Source organism: Danio rerio, chromosome 9 (genome assembly GCF_049306965.1).
Source record: "Danio rerio strain Tuebingen ecotype United States chromosome 9, GRCz12tu, whole genome shotgun sequence".
Lineage (NCBI taxonomy): Eukaryota > Metazoa > Chordata > Actinopteri > Cypriniformes > Danionidae > Danio > Danio rerio.
The window spans coordinates 7,181,196-7,198,952 of NC_133184.1; the positions used below are offsets into that span (position 1 = coordinate 7,181,196).

The following is a 17,757-nucleotide window of genomic DNA, read 5'->3' on the forward strand; positions in this document are numbered from 1 at the left end:
AACTTCACAGTTCGTAATGTTGCAGTGTGTATTTGAATAATGATGTTTGGTTCCTTTACTTGAAAGCTCAGATTTGATTATCATAATGTGTGTGTTGACAGAGTTTGAGGTTTACCATTGCACACACTTGGTAACATTTTATTTATCAAGTTTAAGAGTTTCTTTAACATGTTTATTTTATTATAAATAATAAAATATGTTTAATGTATGTATAATATTTGTACAATAATGTTTTTTTGTTTTGTTTTTGACTATTTAAGTATTTGATGTTGGTAAATTAAAAGTGGTTGAATAAAAAAAAAAAATCCTAATATTCCTAAATGTATCACTAAATATATTCAATAATTGTTGCTATCGAATGATATAAACATGACATCATGATCATTTAAAAAAAATAAATTTTCATTTATTGGGTGAACTATCCCTTTAATGCCTAGTTCAGACTGCGTGATTTTAGCCCCGATTTTAGCTCGCCGACAGGTTTTGAGAAATCGCCGACAAATGCCTGAAATCACAGGCAAATCGGTGCTCGTGCACCTGAGTGACAATCACACAGTATGAACGATCAAAGACGCGATCTGAGAGAATCGCCGATGAGTCGCCGATGCCTGTGAGATATTTGGCGTGCTAAATATCTGGAGCTGTCGTTGATTCAAATCATGCCGTGTGAATTGAGTTTTAACTGAAAATAACATCAGCCATCGCCTACAGCCAATGAGAGAGCAGCATTCACTTGTGTGTGCGTGTGTGTATACCTGCTGCAGGCCAGCGGGAGGCTGGGGGAGAAGTTAAAAGCGCTCTTTTTCGGTTTATTTGGACCCACGAAATAGAGGGAAAACTAGTGGAGGATTGACTGGACTCAGGAGCAACCGTGTCTGTTTGACGTTTCATACAGAAAGATTTTTTTTGGCTGTGAGACATAGTTTGGACGAAGTTGTCGGCGATTCTCCCTATGGTAAAGTCATGCAATGTGAAAGTCCCTGTCGCCGAACCATCTTGCAGTGTAAACAAAGCAGCGACGAAACGCTAGCCCAGATAGTCAAGCAGTGTGAAAACATCTGTGACACGACTAGTTGGAAAATCATGCAGTCTGAACTCGGCATAAGAGGCAAATGTTCTGAGACAGACTGACCTGTCAATGTGGACGGGCCGGTCAAACTTGAACAGCACATAGTCTCCTGCCATTGGAGTAATGGCCCAGAAGAAATCCTCGCCCATGTAGGTTTTTTCCAGCGTATGGCCTTGGTACACTTTAAGAGACGTGGATACCTCCGCCGGCGGGTTGACATGAATCTTGTGCAGCAGAGGCTTCAGGAAATCTTTATCCTGATGGAGCAGAAGACAGAGGAAGTTATGACTGAAGTCAACAGGAAGTGCAGCTGATTTATAACAGCCCTTAAGAGTAAAAACAGCAAGTGAGATTCAGGGAAAAGGTCAGATTATTTAGGAAAACCAGAAGCTTTGTTTAAAAAACACAGGATATGGAACACATCGAGGGGAACATGAAGTCAAAGCAAGTTTGTGTAAAAGAAAATGAGGGATTTTAAGAAACTTTTAAACCTGGTATTCTAGTTTAAAAGGTTCATAATTTAGTTTTGGAGGATATTATTAATAATTCTTGTTGAAAACCTGTTTGATTTCAGTCATCTGTTAAAAGCAAAAGAAGATATTTCAAAGAATGTTGGAAAGAAACAGCCATTGACTTTCACAGTATTTTTTGCTGTTCTAACTATGTCAGTTTATTTCCAACATTCTTCAAAATATCTTTTATAGTGACAGTGAACCAAGCAACAACCTCCCACTCTTCCTCATGAAGCAAATACAGAAGTAACTGAAACAGTCACTTCCCTTGACTGTCATGACTTGAGATTTGACTTGGACTTGAGTGAAATGACTTTGAAATAACTTGTTTTTGTTAAATACACAACCGTTTGTTATATATTAAGCATTTAAAAACAAAACAAAACCGAAAGGACGCATGCGCAATATTAACAGCTCATCGGTTCTCAGATCTTTCCGAAAGAATCAGTTGAATTTGCCGAAAAAAAAGCGATCTTGTTTCTCGCAGAACGATAGCAGATTTTCCTCTGATGACTCCTCTAACTGAAAGTTTGAACAATACTCTTGCACTTCCATTATTTTGGGCGTCTCATCTTCCTATTCTGCAAAACCCACTCTCTGCTTATTGGCTGGTCCACTGCCATGACCCGCTACATCCAACCGCAACCGACCCGCAATTAATCATAATGTATTTTTTACTACCCAACCCGCGGATTATCCGCAGCGCCCGCGGATTTAACCGCCATCCGCGCATCATTAATGTACACAATAAGGTTTCAGTTAGTTTATATTTTTTGTTTCAGTTAACGAAAATGTTTTTCAAATCTAGTTTTCTTTTTCTGTTCATTTTCGTTACCTATAATAACCTTGGTGATCAGCAATATAAAAATTAGCTAGCTTCAAAGGCTGTTTTGGGGAATAAACACCAAACCTATATGTTGTGTAAACAACGTGTCCTGGATATCAACTGAAGTAATCACGTAACAAGGATTTTAACTTCCTGGTTAGCTCACCACGATGGATGTTTATCTTGGTTGTAAACAGAACTTAAAAAAAAAAAACAAAAAAAAAAACACAAGAGTCATGACATAAATTACCGTGAGTTTCTGTATTTTCCCAGCCAGAGAGGAGTGCAGGCCTACGTGCTGAAACAAAGAGGGCCTGAAACGAATGCGCAGACTCGACTTCTGTCTCTCACAGTGTTTCTGAAGAGGAACACACATACAGCAAGTGTGAATGAGGTAAATAAGAGTTAAGAGTGAATATAGAGGCATGACGATGTGTGTGTGATAAAATGGAGAAATCAGAAAAACAGGTTCCTCTTCTGCTGCATTCAGAGCTGTGAAAAGTCTCTCTGCTTGATGCACCACAGCGGAGGAGAGCTGAAGGTCACGCAAGCGGTCGGGGAGTATTAACTTACGGCATCTTTCTCTGGGTTGCACACTTTGACCCAGAGTATGTGATCCAGCAGCCAATCGATGGGCTTCTCTTTATAAAACATGAAGATAAACTCCACGATGAGATTTAGATCTGGGGCTTGGAACATCTTACCTGAAAGAAAGAAAGATAAAACGACACCAACATCAATTAAGATGACCAAATAAATGTTCTTTCTTTTATGTTAACCAAAGCTGCATTGACATGATTAAAAAGGTTGTAAAAACAACAATAATGCGATTATGAAAGTAAAGGAAGACAACTTTTTTTTTGAATGCATTTTAATATTGTAACTTATTCCCATGAAAGGGATAGTTAAGATAGTACCGATGAAGCCCAGCTGTGAAAACTCGAGGATCATCCAGTCCTCTGTGGCAAGTTGCAGAGCAAAGTTTTTCATGGTGGCAAAATAGTTGGGCTTGGCAACGATGTCGTCCTCTAACTGCAACAACAACAGAAAACAAAAATGAATCAGACAGAACTGCTCATAAACCAGATACACCTACTGACACGAGCTTCACAAACTAAAATACCACTGCTAACTAAAACTGAACCTGTAAAGATCACCTTACACACAGACGCTATCGCTGTTATCCACTACCTGACAAAAGTCTCGTCATCTATCCAAGTTTTAGGAACACCAAATAATAACTTGACTTCAAGTTGATCATTTGATATCAGAAGTGGCTTATATGAAAGGCAAATCCCTCTAGATTACGCTTATTTTACTAAAATAAAATACGATCATGCCTTGATTACTCAATTACAAAAGGTCTGACTTTGCTTAGACAAAAGTCTTGTCACTTAACAGAAATAATATACAGTAGAGAATATAAAGTCATGGTGCAGTGGAGAAAGACTTAATATTGTGTGTGACTGCATCCTTACATCTCTGCAATGACTCAAATCACTTATTAATAAAGTCATCAAGGTTGGAAAAATCCGCTTTGCGCTGTGGCGCATGGTCTAAAAGGGTTGAGCTTATTTTCCTAATGAGTTATAGGTGTGTTTTGAGAATAAACCAATCAGAGTCTCATCTCCCATTCCCTTTAAGAGCCAGTTGTGTCACTCAATAGTGTGTTTGCTGTTTACAAGGCAGACTTTTTAAGTGGAAAAACTGAGCATTTCATTAGCAAGAAAACAGTTAAACAGAGCATCTGCAGCGTGAGAATGAGAGATAAGGCCTCTCATAATCTACTTTCGCTTTTGCTCTCGTGGATAGGGAAACCTTGTACGCACAGACATCAATTAGCCTATAAATAATTCATTTAGTTTGTTAAGCGCAAAGATTTGTTTCAAAACTATTTCTAAATTCAGTTCTAATTTCCAGCAAACGAATAAATTAACAATAATAACCAAGTGTGTTCTGAAAATATATTCATTTATATCCATTTATATTCAATTATATCCAAATACACATGCTGTGCCCCATATGGTCTAAAACCTGACAGGTGGGCAAATCTAAGTTTGTTTTTAATAAAACAAATATAAATATGCAAATAACAAAAAATAATACTGCAAATAATAATAACATTATACAAAAGCAAAATGGCACGAATACACGGAAAAAGCCTCCCGAGATGAAGGCATGAAAGTATGGTTTTTATATTTATGTAGGCTAGAAAATAATATGTTTTGTAATATTTTAATACTTTAAATTTATATCCTATAAAAATCCTTATTATATCCTATATATATATATATATATATATATATATATATATATATATATATATATATATATATATATATATATATATATATATACAGGATATATATATATATATATATATATATATATATATATATATATATATATATATATATATATATATATATATATATATATATCCTTAGCATTTTAATTATTTTTCATATGTAAAGATATTTGCCTATTGCAGTACATCCTGTGTGTATTAAGCAATGTGTAAGCGTGGCACACTACTAATGTGCTCTGCGCTGGACTTTAGACCAACTTTGTTCTGGTCTATAGAACAGACTATTATAGTTTCTCAAAATGGCAACGTGCCAGCAATGGGCCTCAACACGCCTTCCTTTTTAGACCAGAATGTCTAAAACGTCAAAACGACTCCTGCGCCAAGCTGAAACTAGCAAACAACAATTGCGTCGCACCTTGTGCCACATTGCGCCGAGTGTATGATAGGGCCCCTCAAGTTGTTGATGTTGCCATCCACTTTGCAGATCCCTCGCACACCCCCATACTCAATGTAACCAAACCATGAATTTTCCTTCACCAAACTTGACTGATTTCTCTAAGAATCTTGGGCCAATGCAGATTCCAATAGGTCTTCTGTGGTATCTTTTATGATTTGGATGCAAAATCTATCTTCTGCCACTTTTCGAAACGATCAACTAGTAGTCAAGTTAATATTTGTTGCTCTTACAACCGGGATCAAGATTTGTCAGGTAGTGTACAAGCACACACAAAGACTAAGCTAAAGCATGTGGTTGTTTACTATTGAGTAACATGACTCCAAAAAAAAAAAAAAAAAAAAAAAAAAAAACACATGAAAGCAATACCTTTCCCCTCTCCTAAGAAACAACAGCGTGTATTGAGAGCACAAAGACATGGAGACACTTGAGAGAATTACTGGCACAGCACAGAGGAAACCAAAAGAAAAAATGAAAACATTCAGTAAAGTCCAACACACAGACAGAAGCACATGAGAATGAAGAAGACATGAAAGTGAAGACAACATTTGACAAGTAAGACACTAAACACTAAAAAAGTTAAATTCAAGCTTTTTTAATTTTACATTAGACCAGCTTTTACTTGATCAATGTTGGGGTCTATTTCAGTTTCTCAAAATGGCAACGTGCCAACACTGTGCCTTAACACACCTCCTTTCTAGACCAGCACACCCATAAGTCCACAAATTAGTGCAAATGGATTTGCCACTTAAACACGGTGGCACAAAACATGAAAATTACTATTGCGCTAAATCTGCCATACATGTCTTGTGCCTTATTGCGCCGGGTAGGGGTGTAACGGTTCACAAAAATCACGGTTCGGTTCGTTACTAACATAATAAAAGTTCGATCTTGTTTTTTTTTTTTTTCTTTTACTTTAAAAAGTTATAGAGCTATACTTTCAGGGTTTCTGCTTAGCAGCAAATAAAACAAATCTTTCTTTATACTCAAAACCAAAAAGCTTCCTATAAAAAATAAATGTAATATTGCAGTTAAGCAAATAAAACATTAAAAAAAAAAAAGTTTTTATATGGAATTTCAATCTATTTTTAAGTTTTTTTTTTCATTTTCAGAAAGATGAGTGTTCACCTTTTCTTCAGACAGCCCCGATCTGCTTAATTTGACTGTCACCTGCCATTTTAGTGGATCTGAAAGCTGAAATTATCTGACTGAAATGAGCTTATAAAGGAATACTGTAACCGAGCTCTATTACATTTAACATTTTCTTGAAACCCGAAATTTCCACTACCGATTAAGGTCTCGCTTTTATTCTTGGTAGCACCGGTGCTTCTAACTTCAAAAATGTAAGCACACCAGGCAAAATTTTGTCGCACCCACCAAAAATGATGAGCACCGTTACCGTTATCTTCTATATGAACAGATTCTATTATATATTAACACTCTAATCACAACTAACAAACAAAACTCATGCGCTCACCGGCGCTGCACGCACTGCTTGACGTGAATGAGATACAATATATATACAATAATAACAGTGCTGTTCTCACGGGTGCTGTCTGAAATTGCACAGATGATATTATAACTTATTATTTGCATGCGTCATCTTAATAGCAGTAATGGTCTTTTCATGAGCTGCAATATTACTTTCATGGCGACACAGTGGCGCAATGGGTAGCACGTTCGCCTCACAGCAAGAAGGTCGCTAGGTCGATCCTCGGCTCAGTTGGCAGTTTCTGTGTGGAGTTTGCATGTTCTCCCTGCGTTCGCGTGGGTTTCCTCCGGGTGCTCCGGTTTCCCCCACAGTCCAAAGACATGCGGTACAGGTGAATTGGGTAGGCTAAATTGTCCGTAGTGTACGAGTGTGTGTATGTGTTGATGTTTCCCAGAGATGGGTTGTGGCTGGAAGGGCATCCGCTGCGTAAAAACTTGCTGGATAAGTTGGCGGTTCAATCCGCTGTGGCGACCCCAGATTATTAAAGAAAATGAATGAATGAATTACTTTCATCTCAGTGAATGCACGCAATGGTAAACATGGTATCAGTCGCACGACTGACAGCATCGTGATGATTAAATGAAGGATTAAATAACGTTGGAACATCTCGTGCTTAAGATGTGTAGATGAGACAAACACTGTTACCTGAAAACTCACACGGCTTTACGATGAGTGCTTTAGTCATGGCGGACTTTAACCCCTGGAAGTCTTTTATCCACTCTTCGAAAAGTGTAAATGCTGGATTGACATTCAGCACATGATCACTAATCAGATGTGTCATTAGTTTTAACGGTAACTCTTTATAATAACTACATACTATAAATCATTTACTAAGCATCAGCATCTAGTGAGTTCATTATCTGTTAAGCATTAACTCTACATTAATAAGCGTTAGTAAGCAGTTTATAACTGCAGCTACAAATGCTGTATTCTTGACTTATAAGCACCAATATATTGTGTTTAATAATTGTACTTTCATACTTTGTTAATGATTTATATTTCATTACTAAATTACGTATCGCATTATTTACAAACTGTTTGTATTTAAGAGTAGCTGAGGGGTTTTAGGATCATTCAGAATGAGTTAGTAAATGATTAATAAACTATTGAAATTAACATTTATCTATCTTATTAATCAGGCATATACTAATGGTTACAATGTACGTTAATAAATGCGTTATTAACTCAACTTCACCTAGTTTTGTGACCTAATCTAAAGTGAGGACTATTCATGCTTTATAAATCCCTTATAAACAACAAATAAAGGCTCAGTTAAATTCTAAACAGGAAAAATGACGTTATTCATTCCTATTCATTTAAAGATACACACATGAAACTGTACTCCAAATAAAAAATAAATCTTTGCAACCTAATCTAAAAAAAAAATCACTGTAGAGTTTCGACATTGCATCTTATGATATTGTTACATTATTATATTGTTGTTGTTTTATCCAGTTTTATGTCATATTTGACACTCCTGTTATTCAGCAATGTTTAAACTTTACAGTCATTTTACTTTTTAAATAAGATCACAAGGATTGTTGTTCATTTGATTCTGAGCCTTTATTTGTCATTTGTAAGGGATTTATAAAGCATGAATAGTCCTCACTTTAGATTAGGTCACAAAACTGCATGAAGTTGAGTTAATAAAGCATTTATTAACATATTAGTAAACTATTAGTATATGCCTGATTAATAAGATATATAAATGTTGATTTCAATAGTTTATTAATCATTTACTAACTCATTCTGAATGATCCTAAAACCCATCAGCTACTCTTAAATACAACTGGTTTGTAAATAATTCGATACTTAATTTAGTAATGAAATATAAATCATTAACGAAGTATGAAAGTACAATTATTAAGCACAATATATTGGTGCTAATAAGTCAAGAATACAGCATTTATAGCTGCAGTTGTAAACTGCTTACTAACGTTTATTTATGCGGAGCTAATGCCTTACAGATAATGAACTCACTAGATGCTAATGCTTAGTAAATGATTCATAATGTGTAGTTATTATAAAGTGTTACCGTTTTAACTCTAGCTGGATTCTTAAACTGAATCTGCCAGTGTTGTTTTCATTCTCTCGTATCCAGACCTTAACATTTCCGGGGCTGTAGCTCTCTGTCATGGGAACTGAGTGATTTGACACTGTCATCATCTTGTTAGATAATGGTGGCATTTTCAAAAACTTCAACTTTGAGACAGTTTTTAAACGTTTTCCGTCCCCAAACCAGGCAAAACACATAGTGTTCTGCTTTTGGCTGAAAACATTGTCATGTAAATGACCCCTATTAGCTGAAACTGATGTAGGTGTTGATTGGCAAGGACCAACCATGTAGGATTACAGTTACAATCAATTCATTAGCCAACCACTATTGAACACTTTTTGTTTTTATAGGTTTATAGTTTTCAATTCCATTCATTAACATTAGTGGTGCACAGATCACCAGCTTCACCTTTAAACTCACTCATTTGATTTACCTGGACATAATAGACCCCTTTGTTGACAGCATACATCATAAGAAAAGAATAGTCCAAGTTCTGCTTGGTCCTCCATCTGAAAGAAACACAAACACATCATGTTCAGCAGCCTTAAAAGCCAAGGTTAAATGTGGAAGTTGACCTGTCGATGAGTCAGAGAACTGAAACTCTAGATGGACAGGTGTGTGACTGCCAAAAACACAAAACACACACACACTCCTACAGCCACATAAAGGTACAAACAAAACTCACCCACATGTACTCAGTGTAACCTTTTCTATCGAGTTGTCCTTTGCAGTAAGGGTTTCGAAAGAGAGAGATATAAATATTCAAAAAGGCAGAATATTAAATGCGATGGGCATCAAAGGCGCTCATTTCCTTTGATCAGAATGGCTCAGATAAAGAGGATGAGCGGTGAGTTTGTGGCACAGAATAAGAACTGCGATGTTAAACAATGCGCAGTCAAGCTAAAAATCACATATATGTGTTGGTATTGGTGGTTTACAAGGACACTCCGTAGCATACCTGTCAACCCTCCTGTTTTTCCGGGGATTCTCCCATATTTTACTGTTCTATCCCGCCATCATCCTATAAAGGTATTTTCCCGTATTTCTCCCGTATTTTCAGTCTTTCTCTGAACAGCCGAGCCTCCCTATACGCAATCCATACCGCAGAACCACCAGGGGTCGCCCCTTGCTCTAAACGCAAGTCTTCTGTGCTTTCGCTTTGTTTAAGAATGAAAACACTTATAACTAAATAGTAAAAACAGCGCGATTCCATTTCCTTTTGATTACAGGTGCATTCGCCCATCCTTTACAATCCTCAAAACGGTCATATAACTTAATGGTGCATGACTGTCTGCTGACGTGCTCCAAAGTAATGCAAGTGTTTCCCAAATGGATTCTGTACACGCGATTTGAAGCGGAGAGAAAGTTTGGCTTTTGGGTGCGTGTTTAAACAGACATACACACATAATTAAGATTAATAACATATAAGGATGTCGATCTTGGTGGTTTTTCTTTTCCAAACACAACTAATTTCGTCTTAAATGAGCATAAAAAGTAAGGAAAGCAGTCGAATGCTTTTATTATAACATTAGATGTGTGCATTTTTAAAGTGACACCTCTCTTTTAATATAATAAAAAAATCGTATTAAATGAGAGATTCATTCGTTGCTCTTTAATTGATAGTGTAAGTTAAACAGTGGAGAAACGGCTAATGAGTTTGGTAGCTTGATTCTGTTTCATTATAATAGCTATTAATTTTAATAAGCTGAACTGTTTGCTAATGTTATTGCTGCTAATGTATATATTCATTTTTATTTTGTCTATAATAATTTTAAAACATATTACTGACAATTTAACTGTTTATTTACAATGAAACACCTCCAAATGAACATATTTAGTATGTTTAGTATGTAGGGTGGGGAATTGGAATCCCTAATCCCTTATTATGGTGGCCGCGTGAAATAAGCATCCTTTATTTTCAAATCCCAATGTTGACAGGTATGCTTCATAGGTGTTATGTACTTTATGCAGTGAAAACAGCTTTATATATGGCCACTTCTACCCCTAAAACCCACCCCACAGGAAACGTGTTAAGACCTCATTAAGTATGTTTAAGAGTTTTGAATAACAAGGACTTCAGGCATGTCCTTGCAAACCACCATAGAGTCTATAACTATGTCATGCCCATGTCATCATACAAAAAAACTGTCCTTACAACCCACCAAAAGCAATACACATGCACACATATATTGTACACACACACAGTTGTGACAGATGGGATCACCTGGACTAGGGCTGCACGATTAATCGTATTATTATCACGTTAACGATATTTGTGGCCTACGATCAATAATTATATATCGTCCCCATTTTAGAGTATAAAGATCAAGCTGTTGTTTTAATAGGCGGAGTTTACGGATTGTACGACATGAGGTGACAGCGTCTAGATTGCAAGTGTTTGTTTTTTTTTCCGAGGAATGCAATGTTGATCAGGCAGCCTTTGCTCCTGTTCAGTCCAAATCTCCCAAGGTAACACAACAAACCTCATTACCCACCTTAAAATCCATCATAAAGTGGCTGTCATCAGTGGGTTATTGAGCTCAGGAGAATTCTGCTTTGGATTTTTCTATGCATTACTAAATCACTAAACTGTTTAATTAGTTAACTGAATATTCGCGGAGATTCAGCAGTTTTTTTTCTGACGCTTTTGCCAGTCATAGACAGAAGAAACTGTATCATATTGTTTCAAAGTAAAAAAAAAAGCCCACTGTGGCCCTGTTCACCGAGGAATTGAGGTTCGTTTTCATCATTTTGACGCAACTTTTATTATTTACAAGAAAAGAAAATGTAATTAAAAGTTTCAGATCAATTAAACTTAAATTTAAAATTATTTTATGCATTAAATAAGGAATTATTTCTGATTAGACCATGCACTTTATTCTGTTTTACAGTTTTAATATGTATATAATATTTTTATGACAAAATATCCTTTCTTAAACAAATATTTTAGCACATCGAAAGTAAATAAATTGTCAGTCTTATGACTTAAAGCTTTATGCAAAGGTTGAGGAATTGATCGCACATGCATCCCTTTCATGCCAAGTTTTCAAGGATAAATTTGTGTCTGAGTGCTGCTTTGAAAAGAATAAAATGATTAAAAAAGCACATTAAAGACTACACACAGGAAATAAAACATTCACAAAGATGTACCTTATGGAAAAACACCAATTGAGGGGTGCTGCTTTCGGTTTTAAAACAATCAAGCAGATATGATGACAGGAATTTTGCAAAAGAAAAAGATTAAACATATCAGGACTGTTAAAAGAAAATTCTAATTTATATATTCTTTTGATTCCAATACAACAGCTAAGATTATGAATGATGGAGTGTAAAGCCATCTCTCATGCATGCTTCAGCAGCGAGTCCCGCTGTTTGTAAATGAAGAGGCGGAGAGAATGCACTGTTTAGTTACATCTCAAGATAATTAAATAAAACTAACTCCGAGCTGCTCATCACGCTTGAAAAGTTGTACTAAAATGCACAACTCTTGCTGGTTGCGCCCGCGGGATGCACAATGAACTATGTGATCCAACCGCAGACGCTTTGTCATATCGGTCGCGACACTCTGCTTTATAACTTATTAGTTTATTATGATAATCACACTTAGTTTTGCCATCGTTCTTCACCACATGTAGCCAATCTTTTGAGCACATCTTGCGGTCCATCTCTAAACAAATGTACCGAGTAAAAAAAAAATTTGTATGCACAAAATGGAGGAATCAAAATTTTAAATATACAACAAGTTTACAATTCTTATTATCTAATCCTTGCCCAGTTTTATTACAAGCTGAGTTTTTTTTTTTTTTTTATTTGTGGCTTTGAAGTTTAATAAGATTAAGGTGTGTGTGTGTGTGTGTGTGTGTGTGTGTGTGTGTGTGTGTGTGTGTGTGTGTGTGTGTGTGTGTGTGTGTTTATATATATATATATATATTTTTTAGGGATGTAACGGTATCAGAATTTCACGGTACGGTAATACCTCGGTATGAATGTCACGGTACGGTATTTATTGAATCATTTACAGGAAAAAACAAAACTTATGAAAATACTCCAAAAAAGTGCCAAAAGTGTCAATGACATACAAATTAGTCATCTATCTGTAAGCTTTGAAACAGGAACTTCAATTTTAATAACAAAAAAAAAATTAAACCATGTAAAAAAATTAAGTTTCAATTTAGTATTGTTGAAAACTCATCACATTCAACATTTAATCACTCACTCACTTAGATAGAGATGGGTTTAAAGGAAAATTATCATATAAATATAATCTGGTAAAAGCTGGTATCTCTGGGTATTTACAATGTCCCCTGCAACAGAAAAAAAACCCTCTCATTTGGGACTGAGGTTTCTGGGACAAGAGAGATATGACGCGACAACACAGCTGATAAGAACTCGCGCGACAACACAGCTGATAAGAACTCGCGCGACAACACAGCTGATAAGAACTCGCGCAACAACACCGCAATTCAGTACGCGCGCGGCGACAACACCCGCTTTAGAGTTTTACAGCTCTTTTTCATCCCCGCTTCTAGCAGCACACTCCATTTCCGCATTACTGGATCTGTAGCGACAACAGACCGCAAGGGATGATGGTCAAGCATGGGCAGATGGGAATTGTAGTTTTCGCTACCTCCCGTTCGCTTCATTCGCCTGAGCAAATTTTCTCAGAAGACCTATAGTTTTACCGAGTCATGCGACTTCGGTAATATCGCAAAAAATTAATATTGCGGTATGACGGTATTTACAATACCGTTACATCCTTAATATATATATATATATATATATATATATATATATATATATATATATATATATCTTTTTTTTTTTTTTTTTTTTCGTACATACATACAGTCGAAGTCAGAATTATTAGCTCCCTTCAAATTTATTTTCTTATTTTTAAAATATTTTCCAGCTGATGTTTTACAGAGCAAGGAAATTTTCACAGTATGTCTGATAATATTTTTTCTTCTGGAGAAAATCTTATTTGTTTTATTCTGGCTAGAATAAAAGCAGCTTTTAATTTTTTAAACATCATTTTAGAGACAAAATTATTAGCCTCTTTAAACTATATTTTTTTCTTGAAAATCTACAGAACTGGCTATCGGTATAGAATAGCTTGCTTAATTTCCCTCTCTCGGCTAGTTAATCTAATTAACCTAGTTAAGCCTTTAAATGTCACTTAAACTGTATAGAAGTGTCTTGAAAAATATCTAGTCAAATATTAATTCCTGTCTTCACGGCAAAGATAAAATAAATCAGTTATTAGAAATGAGTTATTAAAACTATTATGATTAGAAATGTGTTGAAAAAAATCTCTCTGTAAAACAGAAATAAGGGAAAAAATATATTTAAGATATTTCAGTACTATTTGATACCAAAGACGGTACAAAAGCAAAAGCTGTTTATTGCTACTTGTCATCACTCAATAACTATACTGAAGTTTGAAACATATTAATTCATATTAATAAAACTGTAAGAATTACTGAATCTTGTTTGGAAAAAAAAATAACTATCAAAACTTTCTAAACCATGAAGTACAGATTTGATTTTGTATTCAAATGGAGCAACAATAGGTCTTATCGTGTTTTTGGAAAATATGCTCCATAATTTAATATTGATTAATTTATTTAAAAAAAATCACTCAGTCTAATAAAGAAGTATTAATTTTTTAAAACATTGTAATCAGGGTGGCGAAGCAGTGGCACAGTAGGTAGTGCTGTCGCCTCACAGCAAGAAGGTCGCTGGGTCGCTGCTTCGAGCCTCAGCTTAGCTGGTGTTTCTTTGTGGAGTTTGCATGTTCTCTCTGAACATGGGTTTCCTCCGGGTGCTCCGGTTTCCCCTACAGTCCAAAGACATGCAGTACAGGTGAACTGAGTAGGCTAAATTGTCGGTAGTGTATGAGTGTGTGTGTGGATGTTTCCCAGAGATGGGTAGCGACTGGAAGGGATTGTTCTAAGTAAGTGGATACTTGTACTGTATACAGTGGTTACGTTTGACTTGTTTTCTTTGATTTGTTTTGTGTTATATATATTTGTCTTTATATTTGATTTGTTGGTTTGATATTTTGTATTTTTGTATATATTTTTTTTTGTACATTTTTGACTTTTATGGACACTGTATATATATTTTTGCACTGGACTTTATCCTCCACATTTTGTAAATAAATACCACCTTTTTTTACACTTCCGGGTCAGGCCATTGTGTTTTTGGATTTTTTGCCATTGTTTTTTTGGGTTTATTGTGGTGTTCAGGCCTCCCACGCCTCCTAGTGGGCCCACTCAGGGTTCACAACATCGCAGTTCCGCAAATCCGCTGTGTAAAAACTTGCTGGATAAGTTGGCGGTTCATTCCGCTGTGGCGACCCCGGATTAATAAAGGGACTAAGCCGACAAGAAAATGAATGAATGAATGTAATCAAGACTTGACATTAACTTTTTTGACCACCAGCCACTGCGGCTAGTAGATTTCCAACATTAATAGCCACTCTTTTCTTGTTGGGAAAATATATTTTATAAGCATAAATTTGACTTTGACATGCTAAAATGACTTGATTTGGATGTTGTGTTGTCCACATGCCTCCTCATTCATTCACTGTTTGTGAACTTGCTCACTGTGCATGAGCAAATGGGTTGTGTCGCATTGCAATTGGTTTTTATTTTACATGACTTTTTTTAGGGCTCAAAATTAAGGATTTATCAAATTTATTTTTGACCACACCAAATAAGTATTTCTTAGCCACAATTTTTTTATGTGTAAAAACAAGGTAAAATAGCTGTAAAGTTGTGCTTCCTCTAGGCATGGTTGCTTCGCGCAAGTAAACAGGAGCGCACATGCTTTTTAACAGTCGCGCGCATCACATCAGCTGTTAGCGCAAGTGATCATCCTTCCGTTCTGTATTCATCTGCATTTATTTGCTCACGCGAACACAGTTATTTTTGTCAGTCGTGCTGCTTCTCGATTATAAGATCACATTTGCACAAATATTGGGTCATGCTCATTGTCGAACCCTGCTTTAAGAAAAATACTATTTAAAAATGATTTCAAACCAGCCAAAGTGGCTAGTGGAGGTGTCTGTCTAACCTGCCAGAGCTGAAATCTACCCACATTTGGCAGGTGTAATGTAAAGCCCTGATTAGTTACAATTTTTTGCACATTTACATTATTTTTTGATTTGGTGCTTATTTTTTATGCTTTAAACATCTCAACGTGTCGTTCTGCTTTATATTTTTGTGGTAACTGACTTTTTTTTTTGGATTGTTTGATGAAAGAAAATTTCAGAGGAACATTTTTTGTCTTTTTTGCAACATTATAAATGCCTTTTTGGTTACTTTTGATCAATTTCTTATTTCTTATTGCTTATTAAAACAATATTCAAAGTATAAAAATCTTACATTTAGTCCTGTATTTTACCCAGAACTAAATGTAAAACCAAAGCAAACTGTGTGTGTGTGTGTGTGTGTGTGTGTGTGTGTGTGTGTGTGTGTGTGTGTGTGTGTGTGTGTGTGTGTGTGTGTGTGTGGCTGTAGTGAAAAAAAATCTAAAAACAAATCTGAACTTCATTTTTGTTTTGGAATGGTAAAGTGCGTTCAGGGCGACACAGTGGTTTAGTGGTTAGCTCTGTTGCCTCACAGCAAGAAGGTTGCTGGTTCGAGTCCCGGCTGGGTTAGTTGGCATTTCTGTGTCGGGTTTGCATGTTCCCCCCGTGTTGGCGTGAATTGAAAACACTAAATTGGCCGTAGAGTACATGTGTGAATGAGTGGGTATAGATGTTTCCCGGTACTGAGTTGCAGCTGAAAGGGCATCTGCTTTTAAAACATATGCTGGATAAGTTGGCGGTTCATTCTGCTGTGGCCCCTGATGAATAAAGAGACAAGGCTGAAGGAAAATGAGATGAAACGCCTGTGCGTTCAGATGATATTCTTAAAAAAAAGAGAAAACCTAAACCGCTCTGAATAACAACATATTTTCACAGAATTTTAAATAATCTAATCTTACATGAGCACAGATTTATTGTCGAACCGCAAATTCCATGAAGCGGTGGTATTTGAATTAATTTTGAGAAGACGATAAAAAAAATTCAGCACAGATAGAGACTATTTTTCAATGGTGGCACCCTTGGAACAGGCAGAATCAGTCTTATGAAAGAAAGAGCGAAAGAAATGAAGAAAAGAGAAACCCAGAGCGACTGAGATTAAATCGAGACAGCTGTGGATGAAAGATTTAGAGCGAACAGAAGCTGAGAAGAGGAGTCATTTTAGGACAGAGAAAGAGGAGGAAATGAAGGATCTGATGTCTTTGACCTTGAGTTTATTCCCTTCCCGTCCCACAACAAATCAGCCTCTCCTCTCTGTCTTTGTCTCTCACTGATGTCTCTGCCGCTCTAATCATATTTGTGACAGTAAAGCAGATCCGGCCTAATCAAAACTTTATTTCACTCTCACCACAGAAACTGCCCACAGCCTCTATAGGCACATAAACACGGTCACGCGCACCTGTTACAATAGAGAGAGCAATAATATGACTGACCGCAATCAATACGCCTACACAACACTTGGCTGAAATCAGCTTTCTCTTGATCCTTTACTGCCGAACAAACATTTCATCGGGTAGTTTTGTGAGAATGGACAGACCATGACAAAACATTGTAAGCTGAGAAAAAATCATATACTATTCTGTGCAAATAAAGGACTACTAGGACAATACAATCAAAAGAGGAGCCCTCACGGCGTGTCACAGCTCCAACACACATCTCTGGCAGAAACCATGTGCTTTTCACCAAATACAATTCATCTGCTCGTGATCTTCTTTCCTTTATTCTTATCATGTTTGGTAGGGATGCAGGATATATTGGCGGCCATATCGTTATCGGCCGATCAATGCTATTTTTGATGTTATAGTTATTGGTCCGATATCAAAATTAGCTCGATATCTTTAAGCTGATAGATTAAGTGCCAAACGCAACCAATTAGGGTCATGATATTCCAAAATTCTGGAAAATATGATAGCTTCGACCTATCCAGATGGATTATGTATCATTGGAAAG

The 17,757-nt window shown here is 36.2% G+C and overlaps 1 protein-coding gene across 3 annotated transcripts in view; it reads right to left on the reverse strand.

Moving 5' to 3' along the window:
• The window catches only part of mgat4a (alpha-1,3-mannosyl-glycoprotein 4-beta-N-acetylglucosaminyltransferase A), a 122,140-nt gene that overhangs the window by 14,438 nt on the left and 89,945 nt on the right, over positions 1 to 17,757 (reverse strand). For 2 of the 3 annotated variants that reach the window (XM_068223540.1, XM_686404.8), the window contains exons 8-12: positions 9,151 to 9,226; positions 3,325 to 3,439; positions 2,981 to 3,111; positions 2,658 to 2,765; positions 1,133 to 1,326 (exon numbers count right to left, since the gene is read on the reverse strand). In XM_068223540.1, coding sequence (XP_068079641.1) covers positions 1,133 to 1,326; positions 2,658 to 2,765; positions 2,981 to 3,111; positions 3,325 to 3,439; positions 9,151 to 9,226 — 624 coding nt within the window. Of the gene's footprint in view, positions 1 to 1,132; positions 1,327 to 2,657; positions 2,766 to 2,980; positions 3,112 to 3,324; positions 3,440 to 9,150; positions 9,227 to 9,402; positions 9,484 to 17,757 lie in introns of those variants that run through there. The other variant, XM_073912456.1, reaches the window with a different exon arrangement.